Genomic DNA, 23566 nt, shown 5'->3' with positions numbered 1-23566 from the left:
CCTGTTAGGATAAACATCCCCCAATCCTTAATATCCCTTCAAAAATCAAAGAGCCCCCCCGCAAAAATTCCCATTGAAGCCTTTTGTGACAGCTGGACCCCAGTGGCCATCCCAGCCCTCGCCCTTCAAACAAAAATTACAATTATGGATTCATTCTCCCCGCTCTGGGCATCTGGCTCCCCTCAGAAATTTAAAAAAAAAAAAAAAGAAAAAAAAAAGAATAATAATTAAAAAACCCCACAATCAAAGATGAAGGAGATTTTTGGCTCCCGCTCTGACTCCCCCACCAGCAGAGCTGGATTGTGCCGGGGCTTTCATCCCGCTGGATTTGGGAATCCCAGCTGGGCCCAAGACACCGAAATTTCCATGACAAAGAGCAGAGAGGGTCCTGCAGATGGGGCAGCTCTGGACCATTAACTCCCAGCCCGCTGTGATGGGTCATTCCCAATTTTTCCATGTTCAGGAGGTGGAAAAAAAAACCCAACAAAAAAACCCCTCTGGGAATCAGCTCTGGAAAGTGCCTGGTTTGGTTTTCATTCAAATAAATAAAATTATTTCCCTCCGTACTCATATTTGTTTCAATACCAAAGCATTTTTGTGTCGTTTTGGTAACAGGAAAAACGCGGGAATTTCTCAATTTTCTCAGTGTTAGAGCTGTGGTGTTGTTTTCCCTGGATTTGGGTTGCTCCTGTAGCTCACAGGGAAAAAGGGAACAAACAGCAAATATGAAAGAAAATAGAATTAAAAAAAAAGGTATTTTATAAATCCCTCCATGGATTCCACTCCCCGCAGGATTCCTGCTCTATCCTCATTATTCACCAGGAAAAATGAAAGATCCCAATCCCATGGAGCTGTTCCCATAAGGATTTTAGGGATGAGCTCAGCCCTGAGAGGATCAGACACCCCCAGCTCTGGTCTCCTGCTTCCCGCTGCTCCCTGCTCCACACCACCCAGGAATATCCCAGAAAATGCTTTTTCCAGGAAGGAAATTGGAGGAAATCTGACAGGAATAAGGGTGGGAAGTTAAATTTAAAAACCCCAAACACCTGGAGGTAAAGCAAAGTCCCTTTGGAGGAGCTGGGAGCTGTTTGCTGTGGCTCAGGGTGCTCCAAATCCCCGCTGGATCATTCCAGAATTCCTCTGGAAGCATCTGCCGGAAATCCAGCACAGGTTCTCCAGCCCTGGCCTGAATTTCCGGGATCCAAAGTGGCCAAAAATATTCATTTATAAACTGCTTCTGTAGAAAATGAATTATAAATACCCCAGTAAGTAGTTATGGGATCCATGGAGTGTCCTGAGTTGGAAGAGAGGGATCATCAAAACCCAACAGTGGAGGATCCCAAGAATCCCACCCTGAATTCCTGAATTCCTAATCCAGGTTCCAAAGTGGCTGAAAATATTCATTTATGAACTGTGTCTGTAGAAAAAAAATTATAAATTCCCCATTAGTAAAGGGGTCCATGGAATGTCCTGAGTTGGAAGGATCAAAACCCAAGAGTGGATCCCAAGACCCCCACCCTGAATTCCTGAATTCCTAATCCAGGTTCCAAAGTGGCTGAAAATATTCATTTATAAACTGTGTCTGTAGAAAATAGATTATAAATATCCCATTAGTAATGGGGTCCATGGAATGTCCTGAGTTGGAAGGATCACCAAAGCCCAACAGTGGAAGACCCCAAGAATCCCACCCTGAATTCCTGATCCAGGCTCCAACGTGACCAAAAATATTCATTTATGAACTGTGTCTGTAGAAAATAGATTATAAATTTCCCATTAGTAATGGGGTCCATGGAACGTCCTGAGCTGGAAGGATCAAAACCCAACAGTGGATCCCAAGGACCCCACCCTGAACTCCCGATCCTAACAAAGATCCGGGGACGGAGGAATCGCGTCAAACTCCGTTCACTGGCCCCGCTGCTCCTTTCCTGCGGGCGCTGCCCAGGCAGCAGAGCCCCAGGCTGAGGAGGATTCCCAGGATGATCCCGCTGCCGGCTCCCAGCATCGCCTCGTGGAACCAGGGCTGCTCCCACAGACCCCGGCGCTGCTCCCGCTCCCGCTCCCGCTCCGCGGCGCCGCTCCCGCTCCCCGCCGCCTCCGTCCCGCCGGCCGCCAGCCGCTGCTCCCAGGTCAGGGATTTCTGGAAGTTCAGATCCACCAGATCCCCGGGGATCACCCTGAGGCCGAAGTAGATCCTCTTGACCAGGCGGAAGGAGCTCAGCTCCTGCACGTCGCAGCGGTAGGTGCCGGAATGCGACTCCAGAGCCGGCGAGAAGCTCAGGGAAGGGCTGGGATGGCGGAAAGGCTGGAACAGGAGGTCGTTGGTGGTGATGAGCCCGCGGGAGAACCTCCAGCTGTAGCCGAAACTCCGTCCCACCAGGCCGGCGGCGTCCGGGGAGAGGCAGACGAGGCGGAAGGGCTTTCCCTCGGGAACGCTGAGGTGCTGGAGGCCGCAGATCCAGTCGCTGAGGCAGCGGGAGCGCACCAGGGAGCAATTCCGGCGCTCCCCGGCCGGGCTGAGCTGGCAGAGCTGCTCCTCCTTCACACCCAGGCCGCAGGTGACGCTGCACGGCGTGGAGCTCACCGTCAGCACGGCCTGCAGCTCCAGCAGCGCGGGAAGCTCCGATCCCGAGGGAATCTCTAAGCCCGATCCCGAGCCGGAGGGAAGCTCGGATCCCGAGGGAATCTCTGAGCCTGATCCCGAGCCTGATCCTGAGGGAAGCTCAGATCCTGAGGGAATCTCTGAGCCTGACCTCAGTCTTGAGGGAAGCTCAGATCCCGAGCCTGAGGGAAGCTCTGAGCCAGATCCCGATCCCGAGGGAAGCTCAGATCCTGAGCCTGAGGGAAGCTCTGAGCCAGATCCCGATCCTGAGGGAAGCTCAGATCCTGAGCCTGAAGGAAGCGCCAAGCTTGATCCCAAGGGAAGCGCCGATCCCGATCCCGAGGGAAGCTCTGATCCTGATCCCGATCTTGAGGGAAGCTCAGATCCTGAGCCTGAAGGAAGCTCCAAGCTTGATCCCGACGGAAGCTCAGATCCCGATCCTGAGGGAAGCTCTGATCCCGATCCTGAGGGAAGCTCCGATCCGGAGGAAAGCTCCGATCCCAATCCTGAGGGAAACTCAGATCCTGAGCCTGAAGGAAGCTCCGAGCTTGATGCCGAAGGAAGCTCAGATCCCGATCCCAAGGAAAGCTCTGATCCAGAGGAAAGCTCTGATCCCAATCCTGAGGGAAGCTCTGATCTGGAGGAAAGCTCTGATCCCGATCCCGAGGGAAGCTCCGATCCAGAGGAAAGCTCTGATCCCGATCCCGAGGGAAGCTCCGATCCAGAGGAAAGCTCTGATCCCAATCCCGAGGGAAGCTCTGATCTGGAGGAAAGCTCTGATCCCAATCCTGAGGGAAGCTCTGATTCTGATCCTGATCCCGAGGGAAGCTCAGATCCCGCGGGAAGCGCCGCTGGAATGCACAGGGCGCACAGCAGGATCACCACGACAGGGCTCTGCTCCATCTCCAGGCGTTTGTGCGGCCGGGTTCAGCACTCCAAAGCCCCGGGAGTCATCCCGGGAATGTTCGGGATGTCTCTGACATCCCGTCAGATCTAATCCTTCCACCTGGGAAAATCCTCCCGGATGCGGAGCCGGAGGCACAACTGAAAAAACACACAGCAAGGCTGTTACTGGATCCAGCAGGGCGGGAATTCCAGGAATTCCAGCGGGAATGCTCTTCGAACAGGACAGCAGGATGCTCTGATCCATTGGATCCGATCCAACTCTGCCCAAATTCCATCAGTTTGGGGCGTGTTTGGAAATCCAAGAGTGAAATTCTCCCCTCCCTGTAAGACTTCCCAGGTTATTTTAGATGGATTTCATTTTAGGTGGATTTCCACTGGAAAAGGAGCGGCTCCAGTTCCATTTGCCCACCAAACTCCACATTTCCAGCAGGAATTCCTGCCAGGACCTCCCAAACAACGCTGCGGAGCGTGAGGAAATCCCCAAATCCCAATTCCTCATGGAGGCCCCATCCAATCCTGACTTATACAAACAGATCCCGGAGTCTGGAGCTCCCCAAATCCAACCCCAACATTCCAACCTCTGCTTGGGCTGATCCACAGGAATCCAGGGCGCTCTGAGCTGGCTTGGCTCCGGTCACTCCATGTCCACACCGGGCCCTGGAGCTGTTCCCATGGGAGCAGCTCTGATGTCACAGCCGGGCCACAGCAGCCCCAAACATTCCAAGGAAGAACCTCAGGGAAGGCCGAGCAAATCCTGGGAGCTGAGGGCTCTGGAAGCTCCGGGAGAGGCTCTGGATGGAATTCCCAGCCTTGGAAGGAGCCACAGGAGTTGGGAGAGCTCCCAGAGCCCTCATTCCCGAGGGATCCCACCCCGAACCTGCGCTGGTGGATCCCCAGGAATCGTTCCCACGCTGCCATCCCAGGAAAACGCTCGGAGAGGAGATTCCGGTGGGATCCACGCGGTGCTCCGGCATCCCCAAAACACAAATGCACTGCTGGAGTGTCCTTCCCTGGAAAATCCAGAACCGCCCCCAGCTCTACGGAACCACGCTCTCCATAGTTTGTGACCACAGTTTCATGGAAAAGGCATCCCATAATACTCAGAGCCTCCTGACTGGCATCCCTGGATTCCCACAGGGATTCGGGTTGGCCGAGTTCTCCCGCTCGTAACGAACATCCGGATCCATTCCCCTTCTCGCACTCCTTAAATCGAACGGAAGAATTCCCGAAGCTCCAGGAGGATTTTCCACCCCCAATCCCCTCCCGGCTCCTTTCCCAGCCCGGCTCCGAGCGCACGCGGGGAATTCCAGACTGGTTTGGGTGGGAAGGACCTCAAATCCCAGGATGCTCCAAAGCCCATCCAGCCCGGCCTGGGACACTTCCAGGGATGGAATTCTCCGGGAATCCCATTCTCTGAGCACGCAGGGTTTGGCTTTACTCCAGATCTGCTCCTCTCCCTCCAATAAAACCAAAAATTCCCTAAAAACCCCGAACACGGCGTCTCCGAAAGATTCCCGAACTGCAGCGTGACAGAAACGCCCGAGTTTTCCATGGAAAAGCCAAGATTTACCCGTGGGTTTTAGGAAATGGAAGGTACCTCTTTATTTACAAACACAGAACCACCACCACCACGGCAGGGGCTGATCCAACGTCGTACAAAACACGGGAATAAACCGGGAAATAAAATAAGGGCGGGAATAAAACAGGAAATACAACAAAGGTGGGAACGAAGTGAGAAATAAAATAATGGTGGGGATGAAGCAGGAAAGAAAATAAGATTGGGAATAAAATAAAATAAAATAAAATAAAATAAAATAAAATAAAATAAAATAAAATAAAATAAAATAAAATAAGGATGGGAACAAAGCAGGGAATAGAATAAGGATGGGAATAAAGCAGGAAATAAAATAAAGATGGGAATAAACTAGGAAATAAAGATGAGACTAAAGCCGGGAAGAAGGATGGGAATAAGCTGGGAAATAAAATAAGGGCGGGAAAAAAACAGGAAATGCAACAAAGATGGGAACAAAGTGAGAAATAAAATAACGGTGGGAATGAAGCAGGAAAGAAAATAAGATTGGGAATAAAATAAAATAAGGATGGGAACAAAGCAAGAAATAAAGTTGGGAATAAACCGGGAAATAAAATAAGGATAGGAATAAAGCAGGGAATAGAATAAGGATGGGAATAAAGCAGGAAATAAAATAAAGATGGGAATAAACCGGGAAACAAAGATAAGACTAAAGCAGGAAAGAAGGATGGAGACAAAGCAGGAAATAAAATAAGGATGGGAATAAAGCAGGGAATAAAATAAAGATGGGAATAAACCGGGAAATAAAATAAGGATGGGAATAAAGCAGGGAATAAAATAAAGGCGGGAACAACAGAAGGATGGGAATAAACAAGGGCAGGGCATTTACACTGTACAGAGGGAACGCTGGATTTGGGGTGAATTCCAGGCTTTCACCCATCCTGCAGAGCCTCGGCCCCTGCACTTGGAATTCGGGGGCTCAGGCCCGGGGAGGCTTTGGCACGGCAGAGTCACCCCACAAGCAAAAAGAACAAAAAAATAAAGGAATTTTTACACTCCTGGTCATAAATTCCCCGATATGAACCCAAACGTCCCCAAAGCTGGGAATGAAAACGTCAAGTCTGGAAGGATTTCAAAACCTCTTGATTTCCAAATGTCTCCTCTCTCCTCGTTTTGTGATCTGCAGCTCTGGCTGCGGATCCACCCCTGCACAGCTCCCTCCCTGCTTTCCAGCCAGGGAATTCAAACACTCCTGGTAATCCCAATAATTCCACCGGGGGGAACACCCAGAGCAATGAAACTCCACAGTCTGGGGAAAAATAAAAAAAAAAAATAAATGGGATTTAGGAATGAAATTTCCTTTTATCAGGAGGTTGGAGCGGGAGAAGAGGTGCCAGGCTGTGGGTGCTGGACAGGGGAAGTGCCATTCCCATTCCTACGGGAAATCCCGAGGGAATAAAAGGTTGGGAATCAGCTGCCAGCTCCCAATTTTAACCCAGAAGTGGGAAAAACAGAAACCCTTCGGAAAAGTTCTGTTTCAGTTCCGAGAGAAAAAAAATAAAATTGGTTTTGATTTATCTCCCGGTGAAGGAGGAGCCTGGATATTCCTGGAGGAGCTTTTCCCATGAAAAGAGGAGGAACAAAACCACTGGAAAGGACAGGAGGGAATCCCAGCAGAGCTTTGGGAATCACAGGCTGGGAAAAATAAAACCACTGGAAAATGAGGTTTTTTCCTAAAGCTGCTCCTTCTGCCACGGGCAGAGCGGGAGAAATAAACACAAACCCACGGCAGATTCCAGAGGGGCCTCAGCTCCTCACATCCCACCGGAAATTCCTGAAAATCCGGGCTGGGCTCAGCGCCCCACCCCGATCCTGTCAGCCGGGAGAAGCCGGGCAGGAAGGGGCTCAGAGCTGGGAATTCCCAGCTGGAAAAGGGGAACTCTGCAGGATGCAGTCAGGAACCCAAATTCCCACTTTGGGGCGTCCTTCCATCCGGGAATGATGAGAGGTTTCGGGAGATAGAGGTGGAGAGGCTCTGGAGCGGCAGGGAAGGGGCTCGGGTGGCTCGGGGCCGGGATTTGCCCCCGGAATTCCCGGCTGGAGCAGGGTGGGAGCGTTCCCGGGCCGGCCGCGCCCGATCCGCGCAGAGGCAGCGGGGGCACGGGGGCTGCTCCCCCCGGCAGAGTCACTCCTGCCCCACATCTCCCCAAGAATCCACGGAATTCAGTCTGTGCCAGTCCCGACCGAGAATTCCAGCGAGAATTCCAGCGTTTCCACGCCGGGGGGGGGAGCCGAGAGAGGAAAGGAGACAGGGGGAGAAGGGAAGAGTCTTCATAGCAACTCTGAGATTGCACCACCTGCTAAAGAGAGCAGAGACGGGAAAATGAGTGTGCAGCCCCGCCCAGAGGCTCCCAGAAACCAGAGAGCCCCGAAAGGAGCAGGGAAAAAAAAATGGGAAATGCAGGGAAAAACAAAACCCCAAAAACCGGGAGACGGCAGGAAAAAAAACGGGAGAGGGTGAGATTTTTGTAGCTAAAAACCCCAAAATTTCAGCACCAAGAGGCTGCTCGTTGACAGCTCCGGGATTTCGTGGAGAATCTGGGAGGATGAGGAATTCTTTATTCCCAAACTTACCTGGTGCCCAAATAACCTCTAATTCCCAAAATTTCCGAGCAAACCCCAAGGAAATCGAGCCCCACCTAAGCCTGGGTGAGGCCGGAGCGGAGGGATTTATTCCAGACTGTAAAAACGATGGAATTGCTCTTTTTGTTTTTAAAAAAAAAGCTGAGTTTAACACAAAAATCTGATTTTAACGTTTTTCTGCCAGCACGCACGAGAGAATTAATCCCAGCCCCAGGCACGCGGCTCCCACACGGAAATCCCAAAGGTTTTTCCAGGAAAATTCTGCTTCAGCCCCGGGTTAGTTCCTGCAGGACTCAGAATTCCCACTCCGTGCAGCCAGGGTGGGAAAAGGGAGCCTGGACCCAAATTCCATGGGAATTTGGAATGTGCTGGAACCCCGAGGAAAAGCTGGAGGCCCAAAATTTTGGGAATTTTTAGGTGCCAGGCGTGAAGAGGAGAAAGGAAAGAGAGAATTCCATGGAATTCTGTGGGTCTGGGAAGAGCCGAGGGACGTGGCTCCTCCAGAGATCCCAGCACTGGGATGCGCTGGGAATCCACTGGATCCTCCCAGCTCAGGGCTGCAGGAGGTCAGGAATTCCATGAGAACGTGGATTTTTCATGGAATGTCACGGGTTGGGTGGGAAAGGAGCTGAAATCCCATTCCATGGGCAGGGACACCTCCCACGAGCCCGGGATGCTCCAACCTCAATCCTCGGACACTTCCAGGGACTCCTCTGGGAGCTCCTCACCATTCCAGGCAGGAATTTTTTTCCCTTCATCCCAAACCTGCCTGGGAAACGCCCCCAAAGCCTAAAAAGCAGATTTTTAGGGAGCTCTGCCACCTCCAGCCGATGGGAAAACCGAGTGGAATTTGAGCCTAAAGCCATTTTTGGGGAAAACAAATTTCCCAGGTTGGCTCAGGAATCTCATCCCGAGCCAAAAGCAGGGAAATAAATCCCAGAATTTCCTGCACCAACAGCAAATCCACACCAAAATCCTCCCAAACAGGAAAAGGAGAGGGGAAAAGCAGAAAAACCAGGAAAGGAGTTTGGAACATCCCAGAGGGATCGGGAATGGGATTTCCCAGCGAGGGAGTAACTCCAAGCTCCACAGAAAACCGGGAATTGGGAACAGCAGCTGAGCACAAAGTTACAGTCAGCACCCCCCAAGTAGTTCAGGGTTAATTAAAAAAATCGACATTAATTAAAAATTCAGTGTTAATTAAAAATCAAAGCATTTTTCTTTTCTGAGAGCACCCCCTGCCCATCCAGCCCCTTCCAACACGGAAAATCCGAGGATCCAGCAACGTTTGGAAGCCAAGGATTGGAATTCTCCTGGGAACTCCCAATGTTCAGCTTCCAGGCCATGACCCTCTCTCATTTCTGCTGTTAATTATATTAATTAGCAGCGATGAAAGCAAGAATTAGCACGAGATTAATGATCTCCAACCCAGGATCCAGGTGATCCCTGCCATCCTTGAAAACACCCAAAAAAACCTGGAAAACCCCCCAAAATTCCCCCCCAGCCACGCAAATCCCACCCGAGGTTGTTCCAGCCCCGGACTTTTCCAGGCAGAAACATCCCCAAGGGTTTTCCATGAAAAAATTCCTGGAAGTAACGAGGATCAGGACAAGCAACAGCAAGGAGCTGAGCAGGAAGGGGAGGAAAAGAGGGAATAAATCACTCCTGGCAAGCCTAAAATCCACGGCAGCAGCTGCTGGAACCAAGGAAATGCAAAATTCCATCCACCAAATCCGTCTCTGGAGCTGGGTTTTATCCCAGCCATGAGTTCTGGATTAAAATACTTTTTTTAAAAAATCATCACTGCAGCCAAAATTGTGCCCTCTGTGCTGGGCCTGGAGGAGCTTTTCCCAAAAAATCCCCCCAAAAAAGGGAAATTGGATAATGGGGAATGTTTGAGATCAGGCTGGGATTCAACCCTCTGGCAGAGAGCAAAATATGGCAAAAAAAGGGGGGAAAATCCCAATTTTTCCCAATTTGCAGCAAGTGTGAAGGAGGAAAATCCCAAATTTCTCCTGCTGTGCCGCCACAGGAGTTTAAACTGGAATTCAACTGGAATTCAACTGGAGTTCAACTGGAGTTCAAGGGCTGCAGCACAGCTGGGATTAGGAAATGCAGCTCCTGGATTTTATCCCAGGGGTTTTTTTTTCCTCAAATTTTTTTTGATGCTCCTTCTTCCCCCCCTCTGCTCTGTCAATGATGGCACAAAATAACTGCAGAATCCTTCCCCATTCCCATTTCCCCCCCAAAATCAACCAAAATTCCAATATTTTCTCATTTCTAAAGGAGCTGAGGGAAGGAATTAAAACGAGTTTTAATTTATGAACAGCTCCCAGCACCCACAAAACTTCAGAATCCTTATTTCCCCCGAAAAATCAAGCAAAATCCAGATATTTTATAATTTCTAAAGGAGCTGAGGGAAGGAATTAAAATGAGTTTTATGAACAGCTCCCAGCACCAACAAAACTGCAGAATCTTTCCTCATTCCCATTTCCCCCTCAAAACTCAACCCCAGACCTGCCCATTCCATAATTTCTGCAGGAGCTGAGGGAGGGAACTGAAGGAATTAAAATGAGTTTTAATTTATGAACAGCTCCCAGCACCCACAAAACTGCAGAATCTTTCCTCATTCCCATTTCCCCCCCCAAAATCAACTAAAATTCAGGTATTTTCTCATTTCTAAAGGAGCTGAGGGAAGGAATTGAAGGAATTAAAATGAGTTTTGATTTATGAACAGCTCCCAGCACCCACAAAACTGCAGAATCTTTCCTCATTCCCATTTCCCCCCCAAAATCAACTAAAATTCAGGTATTTTCTCATTTCTAAAGGAGCTGAGGGAAGGAATTGAAGGAATTTAATTGAGTTTTAATTTATGAACGGCTCCCAGCACCCACAAAACTGCAGAATCTTTCCTCATTCCCATTTCCCCCCCAAAATCAACTAAAATTCAGGTATTTTCTCATTTCTAAAGGAGCTGAGGGAAGGAATTGAAGGAATTTAATTGAGTTTTAATTTATGAACGGCTCCCAGCACCCACAGAACCGCAGAATCTTTCCTCATTCCCATTTCCCCCCCCAAAATCAACTAAAATTCAGGTATTTTATAATTTCTAAAGGAGCTGAGGGAAGGAATTGAAGGAATTAAAATGAGTTTTGATTTATGAACGGCTCCCAGCACCCACAGAACCGCAGAATCCCTCCTCATCCCCATTTTCCCTCAAAACTCAACCCCAGCCCTGCCCATCTCACAGCTCCTGCAGGAGCCGAGCCAAGGAACCGAACCAATTAAAACAATTTCAATTCAGGAGCAGCTCAGCACCCACCGAACCCCTCCAGGGTGGAAATCCATCTCCCCAGCTCTCTCACGAGCAGAACTCGGGGGGTTTTTTTGGTTTTTTTTACAGAAAAACACCGGCAAACCCCCCCAAAACCGCAGCTTTTGCCCGTCCTTGCCAGCAGCTGAGCGGGGAGGGAGGAATTTCGGGGAGCCGGCGAGGCTTTCAGGAGGCAGGGGGTGACAAAGCGAGGCCACCGAGGAGGCGACGGCGGTTCCTTACCTGTCAGGGGCTGGCCCAGCTCCGCCGGCACCTTGCCCTTGGCCGCTCCTTCCAGAGGTAAAGAACCTCTGTCCCCTTTGTAGAGTTTCGGCTTAAATGGAGAGTCTTTGTCTTTACCTTTTGATCCTTTGGGCCTGCCCGCCTGCTTCTTCTTGGATTTACCGTCGCCCTTCACGCCCAGCAGCGGGTGCACCTCTGGGAGAGCGGGGAGAGCGGGGTTTGGGTGAGGTGTGGGGGGAATGGGGGGAAAACGGGGGTTTGGGGTGGGGTGTGGTGTAAAGTGTGCGGGAAAATGGGGGTTTGGGGTGAGGTGTGGGGGGAATGAGGGGAAAATGGGGGTTTGGGGTGGGGTGTGGTGTAAAGTGTGCGGGAAAATGGGGATTTGGGGTGGGGTGTGGTGTAAAGTGTGCGGGAAAATGGGGATTTGGGGTGAGGTGTGGGGGAAAATGGGGATTTGGGGTGAGTTATGGTGTAAAGTGTGCGGGAAAATGGGGATTTGGGGTGAGGTGTGTGGGAAAATGTGGAGCTCTGAAGCTGCTGCAAGAGCAACTCCCAAGCAAGGAGAAATTCACGGAAAAAACACAGGGGACTGGATCCCTCCCGAAACCCTGAAATGCTGGATCAGATCCCTCCTGACCACCTGAAATCCTCGATCAGATCCCTCCCAAAACCTCAAAACGCTTGGCACTGGATCCCTTCCAAAACCCCAAACCCCTTGGGATTGGATCCCTCCCCAAACCCCAAATCCCTTGGGACTGAATCCCTCGGGACTGAATCCCTCCCCAAACCCCTTGGGAGGAGATCCCTTAAAAAACCCCAAACCCTTGAGATCAGATCCCTCCCAAGACCCCAAATCCCAAATCCTGGGATGGGATCCCTTGGGATCCGATCCCTCCCAAACCCCCAAATCCTGAGATGGGATCCCTTGAGATCAGATCCCTCCCAAAGCCTAAACCCTCAAATCCCAGGATGGGATCCCATGAGACCAGATCGCTCCCAAACCCCCAAATCCCGGGATGGGATCCCTCCCAAAACCCCAAACCCCAAATCCCGGGATGGGATCCCTCCCAAAACCCCAAATCCCAGGATGGGATCCCTCCCAAAACCCCAAACCCCAAATCCTAGGATGGGATCCCTCCCCAAACCCCAAACCCCAAATCCCGGGATGGGATCCCTCCCAAACCCCAAATCCCAGGATGGGATCCCTCCCAAACCCCAAATCCCGGGATGGGATCCCTCCCAAGGCCCCAAACCCTGGGATGGGATCCCTCCCCAGGCCCCAAACCCCAAACCCCAGGATGGGATCCCTCCCCAAACCCCAAACCCCGGGATGGGATCCCTCCCCAAACCCCAAACCCCAAATCCCGGGATGGGATCCCTCCCCAAATCCCAAACCCCGGGATGGGATCCCTCCCCAAACCCCAAACCCCGGGATGGGATCCCTCCCAAGGCCCCAAACCCCAAACCCCGGGATGGGATCCCTCCCCAAACCCCAAACCCCGGGATGGGATCCCTCCCAAGGCCCCAAACCCCAAATCCCGGGATGGGATCCCTCCGTTCCCCCCCAGGCCGCCACGCACCGTCGTTGGGGACTCCCTGGAGCTCGATGTTGGTGGTTTTGGGTTTTTTGCGGGGCGCCTGCGGCCCGTCCGAGGAGCCGGGGCGCTTCCTGTCGGCGCCCAGCCCCTCGTCGGGCAGCGCTCCGGGCACGGCGTCCGGGGGCGGCCCGTAGGGATTCTCCTCGGGATCCTCCACCTCGGGAGCGATGGGCAGGTAGAGCAGCGCCCGGGAATCCTCCAGCTCCTCGTCGCTGGCGGGACGGGAACGCGGGCAGCGTCGGAAATCGGGGTCCGGGGGGGGCGGGAACGGGGCGGGAATGGGGTGGGAATGGGGATGGTGGGATTGGGAATGGGGATGGTGGGGTTGGGAATGGGGATTTTGGGGTGTGGAATGGGGATGGTGGGGTTGGGAATGGGGATTTTGGGGCATGGAATGGGGATGGTGGGGTGTGGAGTGGGGATTTTGGGGTGTGGAATGGGGTGATGGGGTTGGGAATGGGGATTTGGGGGTTGGGAATGGGGATTTTGGGGTGTGGAGTGGGAATGGTGGGGTTGGGAATGGGGATGGTGGGGGTTGGAGTGGGGACGTAGGGTTTGGAATGGGAATTTTGGGGTTTGGTAAAGGGGATTTCGGGTTTGGAATGGGGATTTTGGGGTTTGGTAAAGGGAATTTTGGGGTTTGGTAAAGGGGATGTGGGGTTTGGGATGGGGATTTTGGGGTTTGGAATGGGAATTTTGGGGTTTGGAATGGGAATATTTAAAGGGAATGCTGGGGTTTATAAGGGGAATGTTTACAGGGAATGTCGTGGTTCATAAATGGAATTCGGTTGTTTGTAACAGGAGTTTTGTGGTTTATAAAGGGAATTTTGTGATTGATAAAAGGAATGTTTAAAAGGAATTTGGCTGTTTATAACAGGCAGTTTGTGGCTTATAAAAGGAATGTTTAAAGGGAATTTTGTGGCTTATAACAGGATTTTTTTGGTTTATAAAGGGAATTTTGTGATTGATAAAAGGAATGTTTAAAGGGAATTTTGGGTCTTATAAGAGAAATTTTATGGTTTATAAAGGAAATTTGAGATTTTATAAAGGCAAATGTTTAAAGGGAATTTTATTGTTTATAACAGGAATTTTTTGGTTTATAAAGGGAATTTTGTGATTGATAAAAGGAATGTTTAAAGGGAACTTTGGGTTTTATAACAGGAATTTTTTTTGTTTATAACAGGAATGTTTAAAGGGAATTTTGGGTTTCTATAACAGGAATGTTTTCAGTTCATAGAGGGAATTTTGTTTTTTATAACAGGAATTTTTTCAGTTCATAGAGGGAATTTTGGGTTTTATAACAGGAATGTTTTCAGTTCATAGAGGGAATTTTGTTTTTTATAACAGGAATTTTTTCAGTTCATAGAGGGAATTTTGGGTTCTATAACAGGAATGTTTTCGGCTCATAGAGGGAATTTTGGGTTCTATAACAGGAATGTTTTTGGCTCATAGAGGGAATTTTGTTTTTTATAACAGGAATGTTTTCAGTTCATAGAGGGAATTTTGAGTTTTGTAACAGGAATGTTTTCGGCTCATAGAGGGAATTTTGGGTTCTATAACAGGAATGTTTTCGGCTCATAGAGGGAATTTTGTTTTTTATAACAGGAATGTTTTCAGTTCATAGAGGGAATTTTGTTTTTTATAACAGGAATGTTTTCGGCTCATAGAGGGAATTTTGTGTTTTATAACAGGAATGTTTCTGGTTCATAGAGGGAATTTTGGGTTCTATAACAGGAATGTTTTCGGTTCATAGAGGGAATTTTGTGTTCTATAACAGGAATGTTTGTGGTTCCTAGAGGGGCTCTGGGGCTGTATCAAGGGGCTGCTCTGCAGGGTTTAACCGGCTCCTCCTGTGCTCAGCTCCGGCACCTGCTGCAGAAGGCGGCGATGGGATCCACGCTGGTCACGTCCACCTCCTCATCCTCCGCAGCATCGGCACCTGAGCCAGGGAAAACGGGAATTACAGGGGGAAAACACCCGGGGCGCTCCCTGTCACGGCAAAAAATAACCCGGGACATGTCCCGAGAAAACAGGAAAATAAACCACCAAAAAGCTTCTTGTCAAAGCACAAAACAAACCTAAATTATCTCCTATTAAAGCACAAAACAAACCTGAAATATTTCCTATTACAGCACAAAACAAACCTGAAATATTTCCTATTAAAGCACAAAACAAACCTAAAATATTTCCTATTACAGCACAAAACAAACCTGAAATAACTCAGATTAAAGCCCAAAAAAAACCCCTAAAATATTTCTTGTTAAAGCACAAAAACTCCCTAAAGTATTTCCTATTAAAGCAGAAAACAAATCCAAAATTTCTTATTAAAGCACAAGGAAAATCTAAAATATTTCCTTTTGAAGCAAAAAAAACCTAAAACAACTCCTGATAAAGCAGAAACCAAACCTAAAATATTTCCAATTAAAGGACAAAACAAGCCTAAAATATTCACTTTAAAGCAGGAAACAAACTTAAATATTTCCTATTAAAGCACAAAAATCCCCCTAAAATAATTCATATTAAAGCACAAAACAAACCTAAAATGTCACATTAAAGCAGAAAAAAAACCCCTAAAATATTTCCTATCAAAGCACAAAAATCCCCCTAAAATAATTCATATTAAAGCACAAAACAAACCTAAAATGTCACATTAAAGCAGAAAAAAACCCCCCCTAAAATATTTCCTATCAAAGCACAAAAATCCCCCTAAAATAATTCATATTAGAGCACAAAACAAACCTAAAATATTTCATTACAGCATGAAATAAAACATTTCCCACTAAAGCAGAAAACAAACCCCCAAAAATTCACATTAAAATATAAAACACTGCTAAAATCCAATTAACGCAATTACGGGAAGCGCTTTCACAGGAAGCACTGCTAACGAGGAGAGCCAGGAACCATCCTCATCCCATCGTTTTTCACATCCCAGGATTCATTTTATTTTTTCCCTCGGTTTTGGGCACCACCGCGTGGCCGGGAGGGATGCCGAGGATCCCAGGGAAGCTGGGAATTCTCCGGGAATTCTCCGGGAATTCCCTGGGCAGCACCTGTCTGCTCCGGCTCGCTCTTATCCTCGTCCTCGATGTCGAATTCCGATTCCCTCTCCTCGTATTCCACGTTCTCGTCCAGCTCCTTGAAGTCTGGGGCGAAGGCGCTCCAGTTTTCCTTTAAAAAAAAGAAAAAAGGGGAGAAAAGCAGATTTAGTTCATCCAAACAGCGCTGGATTCCTCCAATTCCAAGGAATTAAACATCCTGGAGGGGTTTAAAACGTGGATGTGGGGACGAGGAGGAGAGCTGGGAAGTCCCAGGAAGGATTTATTCCCAAAATCCCTCCCAAAGCAGCACACGGAATCCCGGGATGGTTTGGCTCGGAAGGGATCGTCATCTCCACTCCTCTCCCTATCCCAGGCTGCTCCAAGCCCACCTGGGACCCTTCCAGGGACGGAGCAGCCACAATTTCCCTGTGCCAGGCCCCATTCCCACGGGAACCCCGAACCCCGAACCCCGACTCACCACTTGGTTCTGAGCCCATATGGAAACCACGCCGCTGGAAATGGAGGCGATGATCGGCCGCACCGGGTGCCACTGGCGGAGAGAAAAACGCCCTGAGCAAAGGGAGCCGGGGCAGTGTGAACCCCAAACCCCCTGAAACAGGGGCAGTGTGAACCCCAAACCCCGTGAAACAGGGGCAGTGTGAACCCCAAACCCCCTGAAACAGGGGCAGTGTGAACCCCAAACCCCCTGAAACAGGGGCAGTGTGAACCCCAAACCCCCTGAGCAAAGGGAGCCGGGGCAGTGTGAACCCCAAACCCCCTGAAACAGGGGCAGTGTGAACCCCAATCCCCCTGAAACAGGGGCAGTGTGAACCCCAATCCCCCTGAAACAGGGGCAGTGTGAACCCCAAACCCCCTGAAACAGGGGCAGTGTGAACCCCAAAGCCCCAGGGCCGGCCCGGCAGCCGGGAGCCGCCTCACCGCCACGTCCAGCAGCAGCTCCCCGCGCGTGCCGTGCAGGATTTTCACCAGGTTGCCGATGCTCTTCTCCCAGATGTAGAGCGCGTGCTGCCGGGCAGAGCCCGCCACGATGTACTCCCCGTCCCCCGAGAAGCAGCACTTCTTCCAGGGGGTCCTGCAGCCAGGGAAAAACAGGGATCAGGCCCTGGATCTTCTGCCTGGGGGGGGTTTCGCCCTGCACGCTGTGTTCAGGGCTCAAGGTGTTCCGGGCGAATCCCGGAGGAGGATTTGTGTCCTCGGCGTGGGGAGCGGGATGGGAACTGCCCCCAGGCACACGGGATACTCCACAGGGAATATCCCCAGGGGAAAAGGACCCACCAGGATCACTGATCCAGCCCCGGCCCTGCACAGACCCCCCAAACCCCCCCAGTGCATCCCTGAGGGCGTTGGCCAAACCTCCCACAGCCTTTGGGGGTGACAATTCCCTGGGGAGCCTTTTCCAGTGGCTGCACACCCAGGGAAAAGGGGCAGAGATCCCTGTGCCTGCTCCCCAAACCCACCCCTGTCCCTGTTCTCCAAATCCATCCCTGTGCCTCTACCCTGTTCCACAAATCCATTCCTGCTCTCCAAATCCATCCCTGTGCCTGTCCCTGTTCTCCAAACCCACCCCTGTCCCTGTCCCTGTTCTCTAAATCCATCCCTGTGCCTCTACCCTGTTCCACAAATCCATTCCTGTCCCCCAAATCCATCCCTGTCCCCCAAACCCATTCCTGTGCCTGTCCCTGTTCTCCAAACCGATCCCAGTGCCCCAAGCCCATTCCTGTGCCTTTCCCGTGTTCCCTAAATCCATTCCTGCTCCCCAGACCCATTCCTTTTTCCCAAACCCCTTCCTGTGCCCCTCCCCTGTCCCCCAGATCCATTCCTGTTTCCCAAACCCCTTCCTGTGCCCCTCCCCTGTCCCCCAAATCCATTCCTGTTTCCCAAACCCCTTCCTGTGCCCCTCACCTGTCCCCCAAATCCATTCCTTTTTCCCAAATCCCCCCCGTGCCCCTCCCCTGTCCCCCAGACCCATTCCTGTGCCCCTCCCCTGTCCCCCAGACCCATTCCTGTCCCCCAGACCCATTCCCGTTCCCCAGACCCCCCGTGCCCTCACCTGTTGACCAGGTCCTGCAGTTTCTGCATGGGCTCGGGCTCTCCGTCGCGGCCGCACGTGAGGATCTCCCGCCCGTCGTACACGCGGATGATCCGGTCGGCCGTGTTGATCAGGAAGCAGCTGCAGGAGAACGGGGACAAATCACTGGAAAATAAAAAAAAACCCCCACACCACCGCCCAAAACTCCCGTGCTGCGGCGGGACTGAGGGGGTTTGGAGGAGCCCTGTGCAGCTCCGGGACCGGCCCCGGCGGCGCTCACCTCCCTTTGCGGGCGAACTCGATGGATTTTATGGCCGTGGTGTTGCTGGTCCCTGTGGTCACTCTGAAGGAAGCAACAAGATCCTGAGTGTCTGTTTTTAAGACCAAGATCTGAAGATTGAGCAGACAGAGAACAATCAGTGGCTTCACCTGAAACAGAACCCTGGGAGCCCACCTGGGCACACTGCGGGAACTGCTGAGACAGAAAGGTCAGGAAAACATCCCAGAAATGTGTCAGAGTCAGACAAAGATCCCAGGATCCCCGAGCTTGGAAAACCCCTCCAGGATCATCAACTAATCCCTCAGCTGCTCCTCAAACCCTGCAGCCATCTCTGCGCCTGTCCTTGGTCCCCAAATCCATTCCTGTGCCCTCACCCGTTCCCCAAATCCATCCCTGTGTCTCTCACCTATCCCTAAATCCCTCCCTGTGCCCCTCACCTGTACACCAAATCCATTCCTGTTCTCCAAACCCATCTCTGTGCCTGTCCCTGTTCTCCATATCCATCTCTGCACCTGTCCCTGTTCTCCAAATCCATCTCTGTGCCCCTCACCTGTTCCCTAAATCCCTCCGTGTTCCCCAAACCCCTCCCTGCTCCCCAAATCCATTCCTGTGCCCCAAATCCATCTCTGCACCTGTCCCTGTTCTCCATATCCATCTCTGCACCTGTCCCTGTTCCCCAAATCCATTCCTGTGCCCCAAATCCATCTCTGCACCTGTCCCTGTTCCCCAAATCCATTCCTGTGCCCCTCACCTGTATCCCAAATCCATCCCTGTATCCCAAATCCATCCCTGTATCCCAAACCCCTCCCTGTTCCCTAAATCCCTCCCCGTGCCCCTCACCTGTATCCCAAATCCATCCCTGTATCCCAAACCCCTCCCTGTTCCCTAAATCCCTCCCCGTGCCCCTCACCTGTATCCCAAATCCATCCCTGTATCCCAAACCCCTCCCTGTTCCCTAAATCCCTCCCCGTGCCCCTCACCTGTATCCCAAATCCATCCCTGTATCCCAAACCCCTCCCTGTTCCCCCGGCCCGTGCCCCTCACCTGTATCCCAAATCCATCCCTGTATCCCAAATCCATCCCTGTATCCCAAACCCCTCCCCGTTCCCCTGGCCCGTGCCCCTCACCTGTATCCCAAATCCGTCCCTGTATCCCAAACCCCTCCCCGTTCCCCCGGCCCGTGCCCCTCGTCCCTCGGGATGCCCAATCCCCGCCCCGAGCGCTCGCTGCCGCCTCCAGGGATCCCTCGGGGATGAAAAGCCCCGGAACCGCCCCGGGCGCTCCCGAGGCCCGAGCCGCCCCTTCCCACGGGAGACTCCCGCCGCAGCGCCCCGAGGAGCGGGGCTGACCTTGCCCTTGGCGTTCCCGGTGTAGATGTATTCCCCTCTCCGGTCGAACGAGGCCACCACGTTGAGGTCGGAGTCGTCGTCCACGGGCAGCACCACGTGCTTGGAGTCGGAGAGCGTCAGCATCACCGGCGCCGACTTCATGGGACACACCAGCACCCTGTTCCTGGGAAAGAGGGGAACCTGGGAACGCCGCCCTCCGGAAAGGAGCGCCCGGGGGAGCGGGGGAAAAAGGATTGAGACGGATGGAGGGGTTCAGGGTGTTTGGGAAAATTGTTTCCGTGTTTAGAGCAAAAATGGCATTGAGGTGGATGGAGGGGCTCAGGGTGCTTTGGAAAAGATTTCCACGTTTAGAGCAAAAATGGCACTGAGACGGATGGAGGGGTTCGGGGTGTTTTGGAAAAGGATTTCCACGTTTAGAGCAAAAATGGCATTGAGGTGGATGGAGGGGTTCGGGGTGTTTTGGAAAAGGATTTCCACGTTTAGAGCAAAAATGGCATTGAGATGGATGGAGGGGTTCGGGGTGTTTTGGAAAAGGATTTCCACGTTTAGAGCAAAAATGGCATTGAGATGGATGGAGGGGTTCGGGGTGTTTTGGAAAATTGTTTCCGTGTTCAGAGCAAAAAAGGATTGAGCAGGGTTGAGGAATTCAGAGTATCTTGGAAAAGGATTTCCATGATTACAGCAAAAAAGCATTGAGATGGATGGAGGAATTCAGGATATTTTAGAAGAGGATTTCCACATTTACAGCAAAGCAAAACATTGAGATGAATGGAGGGGTTCAGGGTGTTTTGGAAAAGGACTTCCACGTTTAGAGCAAAAAAGGATTGAGCAGGGTTGAGGAATTCAGAGGATCTTGGAAAAGGATTTCTACTTTTAGAGCAAAAAAGTTTCAAACAGATGGAGGAGTTCAGGATATTTTGGAAAAGGATTTCCACTTTTAGAGCAAAAAAAGCATTGAGATGGATGGAGGAATTTGGGATATTTTGGAAGAGCATTTCCACATTTACAGCAAAGCAAAGCATTGAGATGGAGGGAGGAATTCAGGATATTTTGGAAGAGGATTTCCACATTTACAGCAAAGCAAAGCATTGAGATGGATGGAGGAATTCGGGATGTTTTTGAAGAGGATTTCCATGTTTACAGCAAAGCAAAGCATTGAGCTGGATCTATCGAGGAATTCAGGACATTTCTGATTTTGTTGTTTTATTTTTAGTACTTAAACAGCCAAACGCTGCCCAGTTCGGGTCTGCTCTAACTCCCCTCCCATCCCTGAGCTTGTGCAGGAATTTTAAACCCCAGCAAACGCTTCCAGTGCCGATCTCCACGAGTTCCCTCCCACCCCGATCCTCCCCAAAACCTGGAATTCCAGATCACACCTGGAAAAAAACCCCCGAGGAACGCCGAAGCGGCGGCGGCTCCGGCCCCCCGGGAGCGTCCCAGTCTGCTCCCAGGACACTTACTGGTCCCGGGGGTGGTACTGGACTTTGAGGATGGGCGAGGGGAAGCGGAACCTCTGGTCACAGTCCCCGGACAGCACGTCCCACTGCGACACGATGTTGTCTGTGGAGGCGCTGACCAGCTTGTGCCCGTCCCGGCTCCAGCTGCGGCACAGGGAGGGAATTCCCAACACAGTTATCCCTTAAAACGCTGCCGGGGGAAAGGAGCTCAGGGAATTCCTAACAAAGTTATTTCTTAAAGTGCTGCCAAGGGGGAAAGGAGCTCAGGGAATTCCCAATGAAGTTATTCCTTAAAGTGCTGCCAGGGGGGAAAGGAGCTGAGGGAATGCCCAACAAAGTTATTCCTTAAAACTCTGCCAGGGGGGAAAGGAGATCAGGGAATGCCCAATAACGCTATTCCTTAAAGGAATCAAACACCGCCAGGAGGGAAAGGAGCTCAGAGGGAAATCTGACAGCCCAGAGGGAATAATGGCAGGGAAAAATTCAAAAGGGAAAATGCAATTCCTGACAAAAAACATGGAATGGTCTGGGTTGGAATGAAGCTTAAATCCCAGCCTTTTCCAGCGCCCACACCTTCCACTATCCCAGGCTGGGACACTCCCAGGGACAGAACAACCACAGATTCTCTGGGAATTCCATCCCAGCCCCTCCCACCCTCCCAGGGAAGAATCCCTTCCCAACATCCCACCCAACCCTGGCAGCGGGAATCCACTCCCTGCCTCCTGTCCCTCCATCCCTTATCCCAAATCCCTCTCCAGCTCTCCTGGATCCCCTCCAAGCACTGGAAAACCCAAAGATTCCTCTCCCTGCACCCGTCCCTGGCAGAGCTGCTCCATCCCTGGCACATCCCAACCCCACCCTCCCTCCATCCCGGGGAGCGAATTCCAGCGGGATCCCCCCAACCCCAGCGGGATCCCCCCAACCCCAGCGGGATCCCAGAGGGATGCCCACAATCCCAGCGGGATCCCAGAGGGATTCCCACAGTCCCAGCGGGATCCCAGAGGGATTCCCGCAGTCCCAGCGGGATCCCAGAGGGATGCCCACAATCCCAGCGGGATCCCAGAGGGATTCCCGCAGTCCCAGCGGGATCCCGGAGGGATGCCCACAACCCCAGCGGGATCCCAGAGGGATGCCCACAACCCCAGCGGGATCCCAGAGGGATGCCCACAACCCCAGCGGGATCCCAGAGGGATTCCCGCAGTTCCAGCGGGATCCCAGAGGGATGCCCACAACCCCAGCGGGATCCCCGCGCCTCCCGGGCTCACCACAGCGAGCACACGGGGTGGATGTGCGCGCTGATGATCTTGGCGATGCCGCGGGTCAGGAAGTCCCAGATGACGATCCTGCCGTCGTTGCAGCCCACGGCGAGCAGGGTGCCCCAGCGGTTGAAGGTGCACGTCAGGGCCATGCTGATACAGTCCAGGGTCCCGTCCGCCTCCTGCGGGGACAGCGCAGCGCCCGCGCCCGCTCAGACCCGGCCGGAGCCGGGAAAACCCGGCCGGAGCCGGGCAGAGCCGCTTGGACCCGGCCCCGCCGCCGGGGAAGGGCTCGGGGGACGCTCCGGGGTGGGAGCGCGGTTACCTCGGGGTAGTTCTGGCCGAAGGACTCTGCAGAGGAAGGGGAAGGCGGCGGCTGAGCGAGAGGCGGCCCCGCCGAGCCTGCCCGGCTCCCCCCGCCCCGGTACCGGCCCCGGCCCCGGCCCAGCCCGGCTCACCCCGCCCCGGTACCGGCACCGGCCCCGGCCCAGCCCCGCTCGCTCCCCGTTCCCGTTCCCAGCCGCGCCGCCCTCTCATCCCGTGCCCGTGCGCACCCAGCAGCTCCAAGTCGGTCTCGCCGCCGCCCCCGGTTCCCACCTCCTTCCCCGTTCCCCTTCCCATTCCCGCCACCTGCCGGTCTCGCAGCGCCCCGCTCGCACCCCGTTCCCACTCCCGCTCCCGTTCCCATTCCCGCTCCCTCTCCTATTCCCGCTCCCTCTCCTATTCCCGCTCCCATTCCCCATTTCCCATTTCCCATTCCCCATTCCCGTTCCCTTTCCCGCCACCTGCCGGTCCCGCAGCGCCCCGCTCGCACCCCGTTCCCACTCCCGCCCCCGTTCCCGCTCCCTCTCCTATTCCCGCTCCCATTCCCCATTCCCCATTCCCCATTTCCCCCTCCCGTTCCCGTTCGCACCGAGCAGCTCCAGGTTCATCGCGCCGCCGCTCCCGCTCCCTCCTCTCCCGTAGCCGAAAGACCCGCGGGGCCCTGCCCGGCGCCGCTCGCCCGCCCCGACCGCCGCTGCTTCCCTCGGCCGCGGCTCCCGGCGCCTCCCGGCCCGGCTCCGCCCGCCCGTCCCCGCGGGCTCGGGCAGCGGCTCCGCTCGCTCCCGGCGCGGCGGCGGGGCCGGGAACGGCAGCGGGAAGGGGAACGGGAAGGGGAAGGGGCGGCGGGGATCAGGCGGCGCTGCGGGCAGCCCCGGCGCGGTGCGCGGAAGGGGCCGGGTGAGCTCCTCGGCCGCGCAGGAAGGTTCCGGGAAACGGGAGCGGCCGGCGGGGAGGGCGCAATTAGGTAGCACCAATAATT

The 23566-nt window shown here is 52.8% G+C and overlaps 2 protein-coding genes across 6 annotated transcripts; both read right to left on the bottom strand.

Moving 5' to 3' along the window:
- Positions 1-1891: 1891 nt before the first annotated feature.
- Positions 1892-3502, bottom strand: TMEM81 (transmembrane protein 81). Its single transcript, XM_040085952.2, has 2 exons — positions 3427-3502; positions 1892-2670 (listed from the first exon to the last, which is right to left on the bottom strand). Exons 1-2 carry the CDS (start codon positions 3500-3502, stop codon positions 1892-1894), a joined length of 855 nt encoding a protein of 284 aa, XP_039941886.1.
- A 1576-nt stretch (positions 3503-5078) lies between these two features.
- RBBP5 (RB binding protein 5, histone lysine methyltransferase complex subunit) lies at positions 5079-23284 on the bottom strand. Of its 5 annotated transcripts, none has more exons than XM_040085325.1 (14): positions 23177-23284; positions 22589-22614; positions 22273-22445; positions 21011-21151; positions 19551-19713; positions 18202-18311; positions 17943-18062; positions 16811-16964; positions 16350-16421; positions 15884-16001; positions 14703-14772; positions 12816-13045; positions 11236-11430; positions 5079-7396 (listed from the first exon to the last, which is right to left on the bottom strand). In XM_040085325.1, exons 1-14 carry the CDS (start codon positions 23193-23195, stop codon positions 7368-7370), a joined length of 1620 nt encoding a protein of 539 aa, XP_039941259.1. In that variant the 5' UTR covers positions 23196-23284; the 3' UTR covers positions 5079-7367. The 5 variants fall into 5 exon arrangements, with proteins under 5 accessions (XP_039941259.1, XP_039941260.1, XP_039941261.1 ...); XM_040085326.1 differs by having other exon boundaries at positions 5079-7393; XM_040085327.1 differs by having other exon boundaries at positions 11353-11430.
- Positions 23285-23566: the final 282 nt, after the last annotated feature.

This window comes from Hirundo rustica, chromosome 24 (genome assembly GCF_015227805.2).
Source record: "Hirundo rustica isolate bHirRus1 chromosome 24, bHirRus1.pri.v3, whole genome shotgun sequence".
In the NCBI taxonomy this organism is placed as follows: Eukaryota; Metazoa; Chordata; class Aves; order Passeriformes; family Hirundinidae; genus Hirundo; species Hirundo rustica.
The sequence above is the reverse complement of the archived record's forward strand: the minus strand, read 5'-3'. Positions and strand labels throughout refer to the sequence as shown.